At 36.0% G+C, this 18,874-nt stretch overlaps 1 protein-coding gene across 4 annotated transcripts in view; it reads left to right on the top strand.

Annotated features, from left to right (window-relative positions):
- HEATR5A (HEAT repeat containing 5A) overlaps positions 1–18,434 on the top strand; it is a 60,697-nt gene extending 42,263 nt beyond the window's left edge. For all 4 annotated transcript variants that reach the window (XM_029964126.1, XM_029964127.1, XM_018082668.2 and 1 more), the window contains 13 exons: positions 51–290; positions 995–1,176; positions 2,891–2,959; positions 3,373–3,552; positions 6,128–6,362; positions 6,811–7,059; positions 8,680–8,807; positions 9,515–9,662; positions 10,340–10,612; positions 13,027–13,251; positions 14,747–14,898; positions 16,290–16,503; positions 16,781–18,434. In XM_029964126.1, the coding sequence (XP_029819986.1) occupies positions 51–290; positions 995–1,176; positions 2,891–2,959; positions 3,373–3,552; positions 6,128–6,362; positions 6,811–7,059; positions 8,680–8,807; positions 9,515–9,662; positions 10,340–10,612; positions 13,027–13,251; positions 14,747–14,898; positions 16,290–16,503; positions 16,781–17,082 (2,597 nt within the window). In that variant the 3' untranslated portion in view covers positions 17,083–18,434. The remainder of the gene's footprint in view (positions 1–50; positions 291–994; positions 1,177–2,890; positions 2,960–3,372; positions 3,553–6,127; positions 6,363–6,810; positions 7,060–8,679; positions 8,808–9,514; positions 9,663–10,339; positions 10,613–13,026; positions 13,252–14,746; positions 14,899–16,289; positions 16,504–16,780) is intronic.
- The last annotated feature ends 440 nt before the right edge of the window (positions 18,435–18,874 follow it).

Raw genomic sequence — 18,874 nt, 5'->3', positions numbered from 1 at the left:
TAAGAAAGAATATTATATTTTGGGTTTTCTCTCCTGTGTCTTAAATACAGATTTCAATACAGTAGCTTCAGTAGATACCACTCAAGAAGAGGAAACTGCCAAAGTGGATGATGAATCTGTTTTAACATCTGACAGCGATGACAGGTTCCACCCTTTCCGAAATCCACGATGGTCTACCAGAGTTTTTGCTGCAGAGTGTGTTTGTAAAATTATAAGCCAGTGTGAAAATGCATGCAGTGCACATTTTGACATAACTTTGGCTCAGGAAAGAAAACAACGTGATTCAAGAGGTATGTGTTACACGCTGAAAGAATTCAATAGAATGCAAAGTATGCTTAAAATAAATATTAGCTCTTTGCATCTTAGTGAAGTTTGTTATAAATTTGTTGTTTGTAATCAATGAAGCCTTTAATTATTCTGATTAGAAGCCTGTATTTATTAAGATGTAGAGCAATTTTTGTTTGCTAAAATATTGGCATCTTACTGCACCATTTACACTCACTTTCCTGGTTATAGTACCATGGCATATGCGTAGGAAGCCATTGTTTCTGCATAAGCACTGGCAGTCAGAAGTGATAGCTGACACCAGCCTATAACATCACAGTATCTGGGAGTAGCTGAGAGTATGACTTTTTAAAAGCATCACTTTTTTTTTTTTATAATTTGCATAATTACCGGTACAAACACTGCCATTTTTTGGTACCTCTCTATGTTTATCTGGAGGTGTTTTCCTCAACACTCTTTTTTAGAAAATCTGCCTTATACATAAGATATACGCTTTATTCTAAGTACCTTTTTTTTGCATATAAATGGAAAGCAACCTAGATCAGCTAACATAAGATATCCAAGTAAGACTGTGGTATGTGTAAGCTGCCTAAAGTGATATGTTAAGGTAAAATGTAAAATATTAATTTTGAAAATGTTGGAATCGGTCTTATAAAACACATTACGTCTAAATCTAAATTTAATAAAACTATTTTATTTCTTTTTTCAGATGACTTTTTGGTATTGCATTTAGCTGACTTAGTTCGTATGGCTTTTATGGCTGCCACAGATCATAGCGATCAACTTCGTCTTTCTGGGCTTCAAACATTGCAAATTGTTGTTCGGAAGTTTGCAGCTATTCCAGAACCAGAGTTTCCAGGTCATGTAATTCTGGAGCAATATCAAGCCAATGTAAGCACCATTACTAATAACTTAGAAAAGTTTAAAGTTACAGTCAATCACTAAAAGAAATTTGCTTTTGCAGTGCATAAGAGTTAGATTTCAGTGACTTTGTTACTGAAAGTATTGTTAATTTCTTTGGCCTTAACATCCTTAGAAATTATCTTTTCAGTTGGCATATAATGTCTAAGCTCCAAAGTTTCTCAAGTTTTGGCATTTTCCTCTCTTGAATACAGCAAAACCAAAAAAGATAATTGGTAGGGTTTTTTTGGAAAACATTGGTTTCAAAGTGTGGAAGTATTGCAAAAAATGTTAGGAACAACTGTAATTTTAAATTCTGCTCAGAAGTAAGTAGCCTTTGCACACCAGTGATCACACTTGGAGATCTTGGCCAATAAATAAGCTAGAGGAGATAAAAGCATGGATGATACTCAAAAGGTCCATTTCATTTAAGTGTTGGCTGAGACTTAGAGAAGAGATGTCTTAATCATTTTGCATTCCAGACTGCACTTGTGTTAAATAGGGCAGACAGCTGTGTTAAGCCTCATCTGGCTCCCATTCTTCAATTTCTAGCAGGGATTGAATAGGTCAAATCACTTTCTCTCATAGGAATGGAGAGATCCTGACACTGAAGACATCCTAACCTACTTTAATCTCACTTTTGCCATTAGAATTCTATTTTACTGGCGTTTCTTTGTGGGAAAGAAGTGCCTTGGTCTACTCTGGAACTACCAAGGGGAAAAAATATGCTATCTGTCCTTGCTGTCTGAAACCGTCAAGCAGGTCATAAGTAGAGCTAATAATTTTCCTTTTAACCTTCAGGACCCTTAAAGTGTTTCTGCTAATACTATGTATAGATCTGATCAGCTGTTCCATGGTAGTTTAAGAGATGTGAAACAGTTAAATATCAAGTCTTTATCTTCTAATTTTTTTTTTCTGTAACAATATCATAATAGTCCAGAAAAAGATGGATATAGATTTTCTGTACTTGAGTAATAACTTCCTGAAATCTTGTTCAGAAGTTCCTTAAATGAAGTCTGAGCTTTAGTGGGTCTTAAAAAACTGTCATTAATTGCCATTAACAACAAATCCTTTTCTCTTATTTTCACAAACTTGTATTTGTAGTGTTTGTACTACACTTTCATTCCAAAAAGCATCAGACTTAAGTCTGAGTTTTCAAATGCAGGCTAAAGCAGCAAGGGAAATTTTTATTGGACTTTACTGAAATGGCTTTCAACAGTGAGAGTAGCTAAAATCCCTGCAACCTGGTAACTATATGTCTCAACCTGGTAACTATATGTCTGTGTGTTCTTTATTAGGCAAATGGGGTTTGTGCTCTCCCTTTTTTAAACTTTCCAAAGTTGACCCACTTCAGCTGTTTGTTCCTTTAAATCTGTGTTCTTTCTAAGTAAGGAAATGTCACTCATTAGGCATCTTGCTACTCATCAAGCCAAGCGTTCAGGAAGGAAAAGGTTTCTGGTTCAGTTTTAGACGGTGCAAAAAATAGAATCAACTTTGAAGACCCCTCTCAGAGACAACCATGTCTTCAGTGTAAGCAAAACAATAAAAATATGACTGCAGCTGTTTCTCTGCTCTTTAGCTTCACTGAAACAGTCTGTGAAAAAAGGAAAATTATAAAGGAAAATTATAACAAAGTCTAATTATGAAAAGTAAATGTTTAGTTAATTGTTCACTATGTATTGAATGTTGTGTAACTTCTCTTTAGGTTGGAGCAGCACTTAGGCCTGCCTTTGCTCCTGAAACTCCTCCTGATGTCACAGCAAAAGCATGTCAGGCAAGTGTTGAAAGTCAGAAGTTTTAGGTAATAGACCCTCTGAAATATTTTTTTTTGCTTGATACGCAACACAATAAAAAGAAAATAAATCATCTAGCCTCAAATCCTCAATGCACACCAAATAATGTTACCTCTATCTTGTGACAACTCAAAGATTTTTTGCAGTTTAAAGTCTTTTGAGAAACTTTGTAGCAGTTGATACTTGGTCGTTATTTGTGACACCCCACTAATGTTTTTGGCTTTCATTACTTAAGTATACTAAACTGTAGTGTCATTTAACATTTATTATTTTCTGAGAGTAAATGTATCTTGGTAGAAATTAAATCTGGTTTTCATAATTTTACAGACAAAACAAAAGAGTCTCCAGTGGTGGTTTTTCCTTGTTCCTCATTGTTTCTGTTTCACAACACTAGGTATGCAGTGCCTGGATAGCAAGTGGTGTAGTCAGTGATCTTAATGACCTTCGAAGGGTTCACCAGTTGCTTGTGTCCTCTTTGGTCAAAGTGCAGGCTGGAAAAGAAGCACAAAATCAACAATATAATGAAAGCACCTCAACTATGGAGATACTGGCTGTGCTTAAGGCTTGGGCAGAGGTTAGTATAGCAGCTCTGTAATGTTAGTCTTGATATCTAGTAGGTGAGTTGGAACCTTTCAGACAGAATTTTTGAGAAATTTCTTACAAGCTTCATTAAATAGAAAGTGCTGGCCCTTTGCTTTGCTACCTCTAAACAGTACATGAACTTTGTAAACTTGACAAAAGCACTACTCCTTAAGCCATCGGTATTATACCTTACATTAAGAATAATGTCTCAAAAATATGAATTTCTTAAGATATTCTGATAGTTCAATATTCATTTAAAATTGCATGTTATAAATGGCTATGGTGATGGTCCACTGAATGTACCATTTTAAATAGATGTCATTTTTCTCATTATCTATTGGCATTTAATTTCTTAGAAATAGTTCTTGTAAGTTAATGTTGTCGGTTCAGTACTGCATTGGTTAACTTAAAAGTCAGCTCACATGAATGCCTGTTTTAATACATGTAAATGGAAGGTTAAATATTTAAAAGTCAAGAAGGTGAACAATGTACATAATCTCTAAAAGATGTTTAGAAAAGAGTGATAAGGACCTTGGATGCTGAGGCCTGATAACCAGCTAAACATGAACATGTTATGTAGGTACATGATATTTCTGTGTGTAGTCAAGAAGCTGTTTTGGAGGAGAAAGTAGGCAATAGATAGCTTTTATGTGAACATTTGTAGAAAAACACCTGTGGTGTCCATACTTGAGAAAGGATATTGGCAAAATAGGAAAACCATTGGAGAAAATCTAGCGAGTGGGAATAAAAATCTTGGAAATGTGCTTACATTGAGAGATTTAAGTAGATTAGTCTATTTAATCTATTCAGGAAGAGATAAAGTACTGAGATCAACTTAAAATTATTAAATTAAGAAAATGTTTTTAATAGCATGTAACAACCTATCCCTGGTCAGAAGCCTGTGAGGCTCAATTGTCAGAAGTGAGGATCTGCAGATTGTTCCAGCTTATAATTAACATCACTAGAATTCTTGAAAGTAAAATCCATATAGCTTTCCATGAGCTTTTGTGACCTGTAATTTACAAATATTTCACTTAAGCCCTAGGCAGTTCCTTCTCACTTAGAATCTTACCTATTTTCAAAGCTAACTTGCAATTCATTGAATCTAAATGTCTCCTGTATAGTGGAGAAGAGCGTCCCTCCAGGGGCATTTTGGAGAGAGTAAAGATGGCTGTTGGTCTGAAACATTCTCAGTTCTGTCTTTTTCATAGCTAGAAAGGCATCTAGGGAAATTAATATTAAATTGACCTATTGATGGTAACACCCAAGAGTTTGCAAAGTATTGTTTTGCCGATTGACGGGAGAGAGAGAGAACACAGACACCAACAAAGGGAATGGTCTTACTTTACTAGCAAAATTAAGGCAACACAAAACCAAAATAATGCATTTAATATGGCAATAAGCTTAGCATGTGCACCATTTTGGCAACAAACAAACTAAGCAAAGTAATGCATCTAATAATTACTGTACAAGCAAAGAGCAGTGATGAAGAAAGACACATCACCAGTTACCCCACTAATAAATTACCATCATCCAGACCGTTTCATTTGCTGGGGAGCCCTGAGTCACAGCAAAGGCTCGGAGAACCACTGCTGGTAACTGGGAAATCCTATGCAGCGTGTCCACTCGTGGAGTTCTCCATCTTCGCTGTGAAGGGATCCAGCTTTTGCAGGCTGGATATGAATGACTTGCATATTTTGTCATGCAGAAACACCTGGTGACAGTCTTCTCGACCACCCGAGACCAGGGCTTGTCCAGAGCCCAGGTCTGGTTTGGGCAAGGTTCCTAAAGGTCTCTAAAATATCTTACAGGCAGTCACAAGAGCATACTACAATTTCTTAAGCATCTAGTTTAACAGACAAGATTTAGCAAAAGATGTCTCAAATATATGGTTTGGCAAAATAATGCTTAGCATAAGCAGTTTAGCTAATCCATGTATAAAGTTCATACTTAGCACAAGCAATCTAACTGATCTGTGTATAAGGTTTGCCCATTTTCCTATATCAAGTAGGGACAGTACAGAATTCATCTGTAAGTCAGTTTTGGCCTGTCTCAGGCCCTGGCACTTCAAGTATGCAGGACTGTACTCTTCATTCTTTACTGCTAACACAGAGTAATAAATAATTTTGAGAAGTCAGTTGCAAGTGCAATATGTCAGTTCAGTTAAAAGAGTTTCAGGAATGGTTTGACTATTGTTTCCGGATCATGGTTATAGGTATGTTATTTGATAAGTTCTTCAGTGTTGTAGCCATAGCTATAACAGGGTTTGATGGTTGAAACAAGAAGCTGGACAAGTAAAATATTATTTTTTTAAGAGCAGGGAAGTTAACTGCAGGTGTGTTTAGGAATTTTAATAGTTTTTCCTTTTTTGGGGACACTTGCATTATGATTAGCTGGGGAATTGGTTCAGAAGGTTTAGAAAATAAGTGCTTGTTCACCTCTGCCTGCTGGACTTAAAGCAGGAATAGATTCTAGGAAACCTCATGTCCATTCAGCGGGCAGTCATGTTAGTGATCACAGTAGTTTTTTCCAAATGTCAACGCTTGTCAATATCTATATATCAACAGGTTTACATAGTTGCAGTTCAAAAGCAGAAAAATCAAACTGATGCACACAATCACTGTTTAAAAATTGCAAACTCTGCAGAAGAAAGCTACAGAGATGTAACATTTTCAGCCAGTGGACTTCTGGACTTGGTACAGGCAGATCTTGGAACACTAAGCAAGCTCTGGCTTGCTGCACTTCAGGATTTTGCTCTCTTAACTTTGCCTTCAGAATATGCATCACAACTACCTGCTGAAGGTAAAAAAGCAAATCAGTTGTATTTTCATAAGCCACTTGTCAGCATACTGACTTGTCAGTAAGATTAAATTTTACTTAAGCATGCTTATGTGCTATCTAAAGATCAGGAGTGCTTTTGAGAACAGAGGTTTTACTGATGTGAAAAGCAGTTTTTGGTATTCTTGTTTGTTGGGTTATTTTATGGTGGAAAAAAGAAGTAGGTGATTTATTGGATTTTTTCCAAATCAATATAAATTAGGTTCCCTCATTAGCCTGAATTTTAATATTGAACATTAAAAGAAAAAGTTATACATAAAATACATGATAAACATAATTTAAATTTTTTTCCGTAGTTTCACAATACATTATAAACATAATTTCAATAAAAAGAAGAATCCTCTTTTAAGAATGAGAAAATACGATAGTTGAAAATAAATTACATCCTTAAAACTAACTTCTTTTCTTGTAGGTGGTACATTTTATACAGCAGAGACGATTGAAAATGCCAGACCTCATTACTACAACTCCTGGGCACTGATACTTTATGCTGCAGCATTATGGCTGACTAGCACGGGTTTCGTTGTCGTTGATCCAGATGAAGGAGTTACAAATCTCTCTCGACCTGTCACCCCAACTACCATGTGTCAAGATTCTTCTACCAGACCCTTGGTGAAGTCACCTGAGGATGTGAATACTGACAGATTTCATCTTATCTTGGGTTAGTGAGTGTCTATATGCTCTATCTCAAAATGTAATTCTTACTAGATAAAACTGCTAGCAAATATTTTCACATTATACTGCATCGTTGAATATCCTGTCTCTTGGAAAAATATACAATAAGAAGAATTTTAAGTCCTAGTGAGAAAATTGTAAAGTGTTTTCCAAATGTGGTACAAAAACCACTCATTGTTAGCTAAACAAGCCCTAAACAAGTGTTTATTGCTCTGCCCATAAACATGCAAATTCAAGGGTGAATTTTACCGTGGTTGTACCACTGTAATTACAGAGTGTATGGATTAACATTACTGAAGTACAGTTTTACATCACAGAATAGTGTGTAGGTTGAAGGGATTTGTGGAGGTCATCTTGCCGACCTTCTGCTCAAGCCATTCACCTAAAGCCAGTTGCTCAGGACCGTGTCCAGACAGCTTTTGTATATCTTTGTGGATAGAGATTCAATCTCTCTGTGTAACCTGTGCCAGTGCTTAGTCACCAAAACAGTTAAAAAGTCTTTCCTTACATTCACATAAAGCTCTCTTAAGACTCCACTACTGCAGAAGCTAATCAGGTAGTTGATTTCAGACCCAGTTCTCCAAATTTATACAATTAGACATTTGTGATTATATTTTTTTCTTTGATCTCTCTTTTGTATCCTTCTTTTGTAATCCCTTTTCAGGATGGGTTTGTGTTATCCACTTGCATATGTCTTCTTTTGAATCCCAGTTTTTCTACAGAGAGCCAGATTCCTTTGGAACTCCATTGCTCCCTCAGTTAAAAGTGGGACCTCTGATACAAAAGCTGCCTGTTTCCCCTGCTTCCTCTACTATTTAGTGCTTCAAATTTCACCTACTTTAACATGAACATCTGGCTTGTTTATTCTACTTTTGAACATATTCCAGTTGTTCATTTTCACTGCTACAGAGAAACTGAAAGAACTTTAAAACTCGGGCATTTTCTGTTGCACAGCTGTTCTTCAGTGTACGTTGATCCATTCCCCAAGTCATCATGCATTTTGGAATTACAGCTGTACAACTGGGATGAGAATATGGATTGCAGTTTATATGAAGCTTGTCTCCAAAGTCTTGAGGAGTCCTGAAAGCTGAGGAAAAAAATAGTTTTATCTTCTCCAGGATTTGCAAGCTTAGGGTTCATGTAATTTACTTAGTGCTAGTGATCTAGTTGTGGTAGTTGCATTTTTGTAAAATGGGAAGATAAAGCCTCAGCCTTTGAGTTTATGCACTATTATTACTTTTGCCATTATTTCTTTCTATTACATAAATCAGAGCGATGAGGCAAATATTCTGCTATATTCTCATTATTAATTATGTTGTCTGTTCATTGGACCTATAGTTTAGTGTTTTTCTCAGATATTGCTGGGGTTTTATTTCTTTATGTTAGTAACCAGTTATAGTTGTGTCTTATATTGTTTAGAAGCTGAAATTGTTTGTTTTGATGGAAATAGAGTTCTTGCCCCAAGCTATTAGCAATAGGAGATGAATTCACAATATAAAATGCTATTTCTATGGCTGCTCAACCTACTGTGAGGTTACTTAGTAATGGACAAAATTATTCCTGAAAATTTTGAGCACATATGGGTTTTTTCTTCTGATACTTACAGGAATTAGTGTGGAATTCCTCTGCTCTCCTCGATTGGATGCAGCAATGGAGAATATTATTGCCTGCTTGCATGCCCTACAGGCACTCTTTGATGTTCCATGGCCAAGGTCTAAAATAGGTGGTGATCAGGTAATGAATTAATGATCTAATGTCCCCCAGAATTAAGGCATAATTTTAGTTTAAACAGTATCTCTACACTCTATTGTATTTCAGGAATCTTGAACATTTAAGTAGTAGGTAAATTATATGCTTTACCAAAATCCAAAGCTGTAGAGGGAGGAGAGAAAAAGAGCACACCTGTAAGAAGACAAGTGAGAGGCAGGGAACTTGAGGACATTTTGTCAGGGAGGGGTAGTTACATGAGTAGGATGAGAACTGGGTAAAGACAGAATTCCGGGAAAGAGAGTTCTCAAGGCACAGTTGAATTAATTCTGTTGTAAAAATCAAAGACATGCCCAAATTCTGCTGATTGTTGATGGTCTCTCCAAGGAAATGCATATAGTGTAGGAGGGATACAATATAGTATCCCTCCCTTCAAGAGTGAAGATGGCGTAAGATAAAGTTTACTTGGGGGGGGGTGTGGGTTTAGTAATTTTAAGTGCCCTGTCTCTTAAATGGCTATGTTTACTATTTTGTTGGGAGAATTGATCAGGACTGCTGCTACCAGGAGCTACGAGCTGGATGTTGAAAAAAATGACAACTGCTGATTGTACAAATTACATTGTGTTCCTTAGGGAGATTAATCAGAATAATACTGTTGGCTTTAACAAGTATTAACAAGTTCCTAAAACTCCTGCATTAAAATTAAGATATATTAAATGTTTTTCTTATTGTAGGAGTTAGGTGTGGAGCTGCTGAATGTTTTGCATCGACTGATACTGACCAGAGAATCACCTGATATTCAGCTTGCTGCCCTTGAAGTGGTTCGCTTGGTTCTTTTTGCAGCTCAGGAACACGTGAAGGAAAAGCGGAGAAGTGCAGAAGGTACAGTAATGTGTGAGATGTTTAAATACCTATTATCAGGATTAAAGCAATTATTTCTTGGAAAACTGGATTCCAAGATGCATCCTAATTGAAGTGTTTCACAGTTGGTTACTAATTCTGATTTATTTAAGTCAGTCCCGGTGCCTGACATAAGAAATTGGAGTGGTATGATAGATAGCAGGTGGTTTGGGTGTTGAACAGAGGAAGTGAGGTGGAAAACTGGAGAAAGTGCAGTTGGGATAGTCTTGTGTGGTGTCAGGGAGGGAGGAGTTTTAATGAAAAGCTGCAATCAGTTGCAACAGAGCAATGGAGAGACTCCACACAGCTGTTAAAAGCTAGATTCCAATAGTTACTCTGATTGTAACTTCCTAATGTTCACTTTCTAAAAGGAAAAGACTGGGAGAAGAAGAAAAGCACTTGTATCAGGTGACTTCATATTGGTTTGGTGCCTCAGGATGTTGTATATCTATTGCACACCCTTTTGCCTTTTGACAATCACTGCATAGTTTGCTTATTCAGAAGGATGTATGATTGCCAGTAGAACTTTGAATACATACTCATGTACATATATAAACATCACGATTATGATTTGGTGATGAAACAGTCTTAAGAAGTAAACTTTCTGGAAACAAGGCACAGCCTGCAGACTTCTGCCATATTTCTTCTTCTTGTTTTAGTTGATGATGGTGCTGCAGAAAAGGAAACGTTGCCAGAATTTGGAGAAGGCAAAGACACAGGAGGACTGGTGCCTGGGAAATCATTAGTCTTTGCAACACTGGAGTTGTGTGTTTGTATTCTTGTCAGACAGCTTCCCCAGCTCAACCCTAAATTAACTTGTAGCCCTGCAGTTCAACCTGGAAAACATCTGTTACTCTCAGAAGATGGAAGTAGACTGGTAGCAGCAGCATTAGTTATTCTCTCTGATGTTCCTGCAATCTGTTCTCCTGAAGGTATGCTGTTTCACCACAAGAAAAGATTAATGAAAGAATAGTGGGGTCTTCTCTCCCTTTGTTATTACCTAATTTTCTTAGCTGGATAAATCTGGCAGCAAGTTTTATTGATTTGCTTGTGACAATTTCCTTTTCTAATTATTTTTTGACTGTCAGATTACAAAACTGAAGCAATTAAATGAGTAGTTTTTCTTTTCCTCCCACATGTAGCAGTGCAATTAATAGATTCATTTTGTACAGGGAAGTATACAACAGCTACGTGATTATATTCTACTTGAATTGTCTATTCTGGAATTTATAATGGAGACATAAATTAAATTTGAAAGGGAAATGTGTCATGTTGCCTTTCACTAAAAGCCATCACTGGAACATTAAGAAACCACTGTAAGGAGTTACGGTTGAATTCTCAGATTAGTTGACTTTCACCCAGTGAAAGTGGAGTGATTAATTTTGAATTCACTCCAAACTTTAAGATGGTTCCCCACCACCAACCTCCAATATCATATTCATACATATGATCTTCCAGTGCTGTTACAGCCACACATATAAACCATTTCTGCCCTACACTTCTATTCCCACCTCAGGTATCTGTGTACACCTTATGCAAATCTTTGGTATTTACCAGCTCTGAAAATGTCTTCTTTTCTCTTAATTTTGTTCTCTGCTAAAATATTCTTCTTTGGGGAATATCATTCTCCAAATGGCACTCTTGCTATCATTGTAAGGTGATGATATGCTTTCTTTTTTCCCTCTGCAGCCCATTATTTATTAGTTCAAAGCAAATGGAAATAAACATAGCATCACTTAAAACTGAGGACAACTATCTTGTATGAAAAATAATCTGTGATTTTTTTTGGTGGCTGTTGTTCTTTTTTGTCTTTAGCCATTCATGTCATTCCACAAACTAACAGCTTGCAGTATCAAACCATATGAGATGTTTACACTAGAGGACTTGAGCATTTCGTTCAGGTGACTGAAAAGAGGAGCTTAAGCTTGCTTATACAGTCACTTGAATAAGGAAGCGGCTCTGAAAGTCAGCTCATATAATCAAAGAGAAGAGAATTCCTATGTGGAATTGCATCATTTTTTCCCCTTTAATAGGTAATTGAAGTTACAGTGCTGTGACTACCATGTCTCTTACTTCAGGCTGTCATGATAGGTATGCATAATAAAATATGCAAGTAAATGATGCTCATGAACAACATTTCCTACTGAATTCCAACAGTCAATTTTCAAAGACTTGGCTGTTTAAAAATAGAAGGTAGATGTCCTCAGCTTCAGAAAATACTTGTGCATATGTCAGAGACCTTGATTATTCAACAGGTCTCTTATGAACATCAGTATATTAAAATCTTAAAAGCGTAAGCATTTTGCTGATTAGGGAAGGAGATAAATGTATTATGCCATATGCTTAACTCTGTGCTCCTATCTGAGTCAGAACCTGAGATGGGAGCAACACATAAGTATGCAGGTTGCTAGATTGTCTCCAATATGTGCAGAATTCTATATTACTGTTAGGTTCCAAGATGTAAAAATAAGTTCAACTGCTATGCCAGGTTTCTTCTGTGTTTTATTTTTAATATTTGTTAATGGTCTGTCATTCTGACAGGTCAATTATCAGATTGTTAGAGATGAAGGTCTCTTCAGTAGCCTATGGGACAATGTGCTTTTCTCTCTAGGTCTCCTCTTTTCCAAAATATTTTAGAGGTTTTTATCGTAATTCTAGGAATTTTTTTTACACATATTTATTCTGAGGTCCTCTTTTAATTACTCTTACTAAATTCTCGACTTTACTGATTTTCTGGAGCAGTGACATCCTTAGCTAACCATGCATCATGTGGGAGAAGTATTTCCTTTTACTGGTTTTGAAATTACCCTCTGTTAATTTCCTTCACTTTATTGTCTTCACTGCAAAATAGACTTGGATGCTTATATTTTGTTTTCTGCTATTCTTTGTATATCCTATTATATCAAAGAATATACTACTATACATACTACTGCATATACTAGTATGTACCATATATGCTACTGTACTTCATATACTTCCATACCTTCTCTTCTATAAGAACAACCTCCTCAGTGGTTCTGATCTTTCTGTTCTTGCTTTTCTCTGAACAGGACATAATTCCATGCTTCATATAGTAAAATCATCCATAAAAGATCTACAGTGCTAATTTAAAAGGGGGAAAGGTTTGACTTCACTTAAGCAGTCTGACTCACTGTTTGCTGTAGCAGGTCACACATTATTTCAAATATTTTCTTCAAGTTGCCGGTGCCTCCATTAGTACAGGTGCTTAAAAATTATAAATAATAAGTAAAAAAGAGAATTCAAGAAAACTGCCTCAAGTTTTTTTAATGTAAAAAGTACCTGCATCGTTTTAACTCCTGTGAAATTAATTTTCATTGTTTTACAGGAAGCGTTTCAGTTCTTCCTACTATTTTGTACCTAATTATTGGAGTACTTAAAGAAACTACTGTGAAATCACGAGATGGCCAGTTACCTCTGGTGGTTGCTGCATCTCTACAAGCTCTTAAAGGACTCTTGTCTTCTCCAATGTCTCGAGCAGAGAAGAGTAGGACTGCTTGGACTGATCTTCTGCGTAGTGCTTTGGTCTCAGTACTTGACTGTTGGGATCAAGGTAAGCACAAATATCAGGTTTGTGTATTTAAAAACTAAACAAAAACTGTCTGTCTGAAAGGTTATTTGGTTTTATTTAGATTCAATTTATGCACATGTTAAAAAAATTTAGTATGTTAGTCACAGAAGAATGTGTGAAGAACTACCAAGTACTGTTGAAACTATAGTGCAATCTTGTCTCTACAGTTCATATGAGAAGTCATCATCTATAAGGTACAAATGAGGGTGTCATGGTTTAAGCCCAGCTGGTAATTAAGCACCAACAGCTGCTCGCTCAACCCTCCCTCTCCCCTTCCTGCCCCCACCCTGGAGGAAGGGGGAGGAGAATCAAAGTAAAACTTGCATGTTGAGATAAACAGTTTAATAATTGAAAATAAAGTAAAATACAGCAATAACGGTAAACTACAATAATAATCCTAATAAAAAGGGAAAAACAAGGGATGCACAAGGCAGTTGCTCACCACCTGCTGACTAATGCCAGACCCCCCTTTCTGAACCCAGATCAGCACCTCTTCCTGGTAACTCCCCCTAGTTTATACACTGGGCTTGACGTTCTATAGTGCAGAATAGTCCTTTGGTAAGTTCAAGCCACCTGTCCCAGTTGTGCTCCCTCGCAGTTTCTTTCCTGTACCTCCTCACTGGCACAGCATGAGTCAAGAAAAAAAGTCCTTGACTTAGGATAAACATGACTTAGCAAAAAACCAAAACATCGGTGTGTTATCTACACCATTTTCATTCTGAATCCAAAACACAGCACTGTAACAGCTACTGAGAAGAAATTAACTCTATCCTAGCTGAAACCAGGACAGTGGGTTTGCAGGCCTACTCCTGTGTTACGTAGTGCCACAATGTAGTTACATGGTACGACGGCCTAAACAGAAGTTGTGGCCTCAGCGTACCATTGAGCATAAAAGACAACTGTCCTGCGTGCAAGCTTCTCTACAGAGAGTTAGGGCCCGTAGTAAAACAAAGGGTATTTAAAGCAGTAGTGCAAGAAAAACTTTTTTTGTCTTAAAGTAAATTTACTGTGTCCTGCTGCTTCAACTTCCTGAATTTGTAGTATTTTTATCATTCCTTATGTTTACTCTCTAAGGCGTAATTTGTCATTGGAACTTTTCTTTATAGAGATGGTTTTTTAAGTTATAGAAAAAGAATATATGTTAATGCAAATTTTATATACTCTCAAAAAAGATTGTAATCTTAATATGTCCTACCAGCTCTTCAAAGATATTTATTGTACTTTATATAAAGAAACAATGGAATAGGAGCATGCTGTTATTTCTAAATATGCATATAAGCACCCCTGAATTCCCATTTTGGCCTTGGCTTTTATTACAGGAGAAGTCCATATCACTGCATCAGAGTACATTGTGTATTTGAAAAAAGAGGTTCTTAAAGAAATGTAGACATTGATATTTCTGTTCCACCTCTATGTAACACTTTAACTCATAAGATTACTTTTTAATGCAAATCTAACCTTCTTACTTTATTGATAGATAAAGAACTCCAAGAACTCGATGAAGTTAGCCTGCTTACTGCTATTACAGTATTTGTTATGTCTACCAGCCCAGAAGTTACTACTGTAGAGTGCCTTCAGAAGCGTTGTATTGAGAAGTTTAAAATAACACTTGATTCAAAAGATCCTCTTGTAAGTACTGGTGAAGTTATAGAATACCAGAATTGTATTAAATGAATTTTAGTTGTGTCACTAGTCCTGGGTATTGACTGAAGTTAATTCTCTCCTGATTATATCTGTTCTATTTTAAATTACAGTTTGAACAAGTGATCAAAAACATGTCCAGCCATGCATTTAATCATTTTTTATTCTGTATGCAATTCTGTATTCCTATGATTTTTTTGTTTTTTGTTGCATTGGATGCAGCCCTTTATACATTGACAAGTACAAAATACAGTTGTGTAGTGTTTCAGGCACCTGTTTAATTTTATTTGTTCATTTTATCTTCAACACACAGATACTGCCTTTTGCACAGGAAATCACTCAGCTGTGAGTCTTTGGGAGCTGTAGCAAGTGCCACTACATAACTGTTACTGTCCCATAAGCATCAGCTCTTGGCCACTGCGGGATGCAGCCTACTGAACTAGATTAATGCTTTGTTCCGACCTAGTATAAATATTTTCATGTAGTGGCTTTAGATTGTAGTGCCACAGTTCATATATTACTATTCTTCACCTAAAAAACCCAATGTATCAGGGAAAAAAGTATTTATACAAATGGCTTTTTTAGGTGTTGGGACTTCTTCACTCTCAAAGTTCAGCTCTGAAAATAACATGCATTAGATTTCATCTTTGTGAGAATTCATTGTAAACTGTTTTTCTTGCATCTTCTCTGCATATATTTGTATAGTAATAAAAAATTAAATAAAGTTACCTTTACTTGAGAAATAGCTGTAAGACAGTACTTTTTTATAGATCAATACATTTCTAATATTGTAAATGTCAGTTTCCACTGTTAGGAAACTGGGGATGCCACATATGACTGCAAGGAAATGTCAGTATGCATTTTCAAATTTTATCCAAGTATTTAAGCATCTGAACCCTTCAGAAATTGTGTAGGAATTTGGTGGTTCCAGTCCTGTTGACTTCCAATGAATGCAAGCTATTGGACAATCTGAGGCATTTTAAAATTGTGTCTACAGTTTGACAGGGATGTTGCTTACATTTTAAGCACCTCTTTTCAGTCAGCTGTATTTTTGCAAAAAGGAGAGTATTTTCAAAACAGTACTCATCCTCATACAGAAAAAGTATTTTTTCCGTAACTCAGAAATGTCAGAATATGTAAGACTGGGTGGAAAGAAAAAGGAAATATGATCTAGTTTCTATTATTATTTTGATTACAAGTTATAATGCTCTTATAAAGTATTATACATTAGCAGCCTGAAACCTGATGGATTTTTGAGCTGTGAGGCACATTTTTCCCCCTCCCTAAAATTTTATCTGACAAGCTGTTAGATTTAAAATACTCAGAGATGTATTTTTAAGTACAACGCTTTGTAACTGCAAATTTCATTTTCCCTTTAGGTACAGTACAAGTGCTACCAGCTGCTGCACTCCATCTTTCAGCATCCAAACAAAACCGTGTCATATCCTTATATTCATTCTTTAGCACCATCCATTGTGGGAAAACTGCAGGAAACAGAAAAAGCAAAACCTGAAAATGCTGCTGAACTTCAAGTCATTCAGGAGGGAATAAAGGTGGTTACAGCTCTGACAGCCACTGCTGAGGAAGAGCACCGTAAGTTATTTCCATTACTAGTGCCCAAAGCATTAAATATGCTCAAAGTTGCCATAAGTAACAAACTAAACCAAAACGACCACTAGGAATCCAATCCTGAACACTAATTGCTAACAAAATTGCTCACAGTAAATGTTGGTTCTTTTTACCCTACAGTTCAGCTAACATTTGCAGCTTTATAGTTTGAGTTAAATGTTAACCTAGAGAAATAATTCTAGTTTTAATTTGAAACTATTTTTAAAAAGTGTATGCTGAAGTTGTGTTTTCAATGTTGTAGGTGCTCATTTGGTGGCCTGCTTTCTTCCCATCCTTATTTCCTTTCTTTTGGATGAAAATGCCCTGGTTTCTGCTACAAATTCAGCAAAAAATCTACATGAGTTTGCTTTGCAAAATCTGATGCAGATTGGTCCACAGTACTCATCAGTTTTTAAAAAACTAATGGCCTCCTCTCCAACTCTGAAAGCCAGGCTTGAGTCAGCTGTGAAAGGCAATCAAGAAAGCATCAAAGTGAAGACTGCTAAACATGCAAAGAATCCTGGGAAAAGTTCAAGCATTCAGCTAAAGACCAATTTTCTTTAAAGCTTTATATTGTCTTCTTACACATTTTGATATCAGCAGCAAAAACCATCTCTTTTAATTTCTAATCAAAGTAGAATCGCTATGAGTTGATCTTAAGTATTTGAGTTTGTGCTGAAGTATTTCAGAAAGTTTTTAAGAGAAAGAAAATCTCTAGGTGGCTTTCTGTTAGTGTAAGACTTCTTAAACATCTCTAAATACTGTGAATAAATCAGAGGTCATCAAATCTGTATTTTTTTATTACTTTGGACTAAAATACCAGAAATGCACATGTCTATATTAAAAAAAGTATAGCGAACTTTACCATAGGTATATTTAGGAGAAGCCCACACTTAGCCATTAAGTAAAATTAATTTTATTTCAAAGCAATATTTGTCAAAAAGAAGTTACCTTAAGTGGTTTTTGGATTTAACTGGGGCATAAACTTACTTACAGATTGTAATCTATGCAAATTACTAATTTAACAGACTGCATCATTAATTAAACAGGTTAAGTATCCTTTTAAGCCTTACAATAGTTTATTGTTGATCTCAGAAAATTCAACTCAGTACAGGCAGTATGAATAGCTTTAATCCTAATGTCTTGAGCTGTACAAGATGTAACAGTGAAACACAGCTCTATGATGCTTCTTCATGAAGGACTCTGTAGTGCTTTCCAGAGTGGGACTATGTAAGGACTGGCAGGCTTGGTGCCTTGCTTCTCAACATGGTCTCACTTTTCAGGATGTGTACTTGTGTGAAGTTTCTATTAGGTGAGCCAGGCAATTGGAGCTTACATATCCTGTCCAGGGTAGGACAGCAATTTTAACATACTGTGCCTCAATTCAGACCTCTGCTCTATCTGGATGTATGTTTCCTGATCTGTAAATGATCGGTTATATATACATGGAACTCACAGAAATTTACGTATCTCTGCAATGAGAGATGGACATATTTGAAGTCACTTTGTCCTGTGTCTATAAATAAAGTGCAACAAACAAACTGATAGTAAGGAGTATATAATTAACATTTTTATCAAGGAACATATTTTAATATAGAAAAATAACTATCAAAATTGCAAAGGCTATAGAGTATTTTGACTTCCTTCTTAATACCAGTATTAACTAAACCAAACACTATCTATCAAACTGAGGATACTATTTCCTTCTTGAATCTAATTGCTTTAAAAGAAAGAAGAAAAAATTATTTACGGAACTGAGAAACACACTGTGACTCAGGAAGAGTGTGATGTACTGTATTTTATTAGAAGTTTTGTATATAAATATAATTGTAAATTGTACAGAATTAACCATTTGACCAAAGTTCTAACAATTAATTTTTCTAATTTACATAAATAAAGCTAATTTTCTTCCCTTAGTATTTGTCTTAGTCATTTTATCCAGTAGTAGAAGAACTCTAAGGACTTGTGTATCAGAAAGAAAATCATCGTATGGTGCCTCAAGGAAACAAATAATAAAAGTTTGGGCCAGATTCATCAAGGTCTGTGACTTGATATTGCAGGTCTTCCTCTGTTCTGTGTAGCACATTGGGTAAATAAGTAACACCAGGAAGACTGTCTATGTGTAAATACCTCTTCTGTGCTAAATGCTGAAATGTGTGAACTCTGGGAAGATGGTTGAGATGCTTTCCTTCTTTCCCTGGAGAACCAGAAGCCCTTTGTTTCACCTCTTCATTGAAGTCAAATCTGTAGTTGTTGGCTCAGTTACTCATCTTTATCTTATTGGTAATTTTTTATCTTGTTATTTTTCCCTTCAAAGTTTACTGATGGGGTTTTTTTGTTTTGTTTCCCAAGGCTG

The sequence above is a fragment of the Manacus vitellinus genome, unplaced genomic scaffold (assembly GCF_001715985.3).
Source record: "Manacus vitellinus isolate BGI_N305 unplaced genomic scaffold, ASM171598v3 scaffold_6_pilon, whole genome shotgun sequence".
Lineage (NCBI taxonomy): Eukaryota > Metazoa > Chordata > Aves > Passeriformes > Pipridae > Manacus > Manacus vitellinus.
The sequence above is the reverse complement of the archived record's forward strand: the minus strand, read 5'-3'. Positions and strand labels throughout refer to the sequence as shown.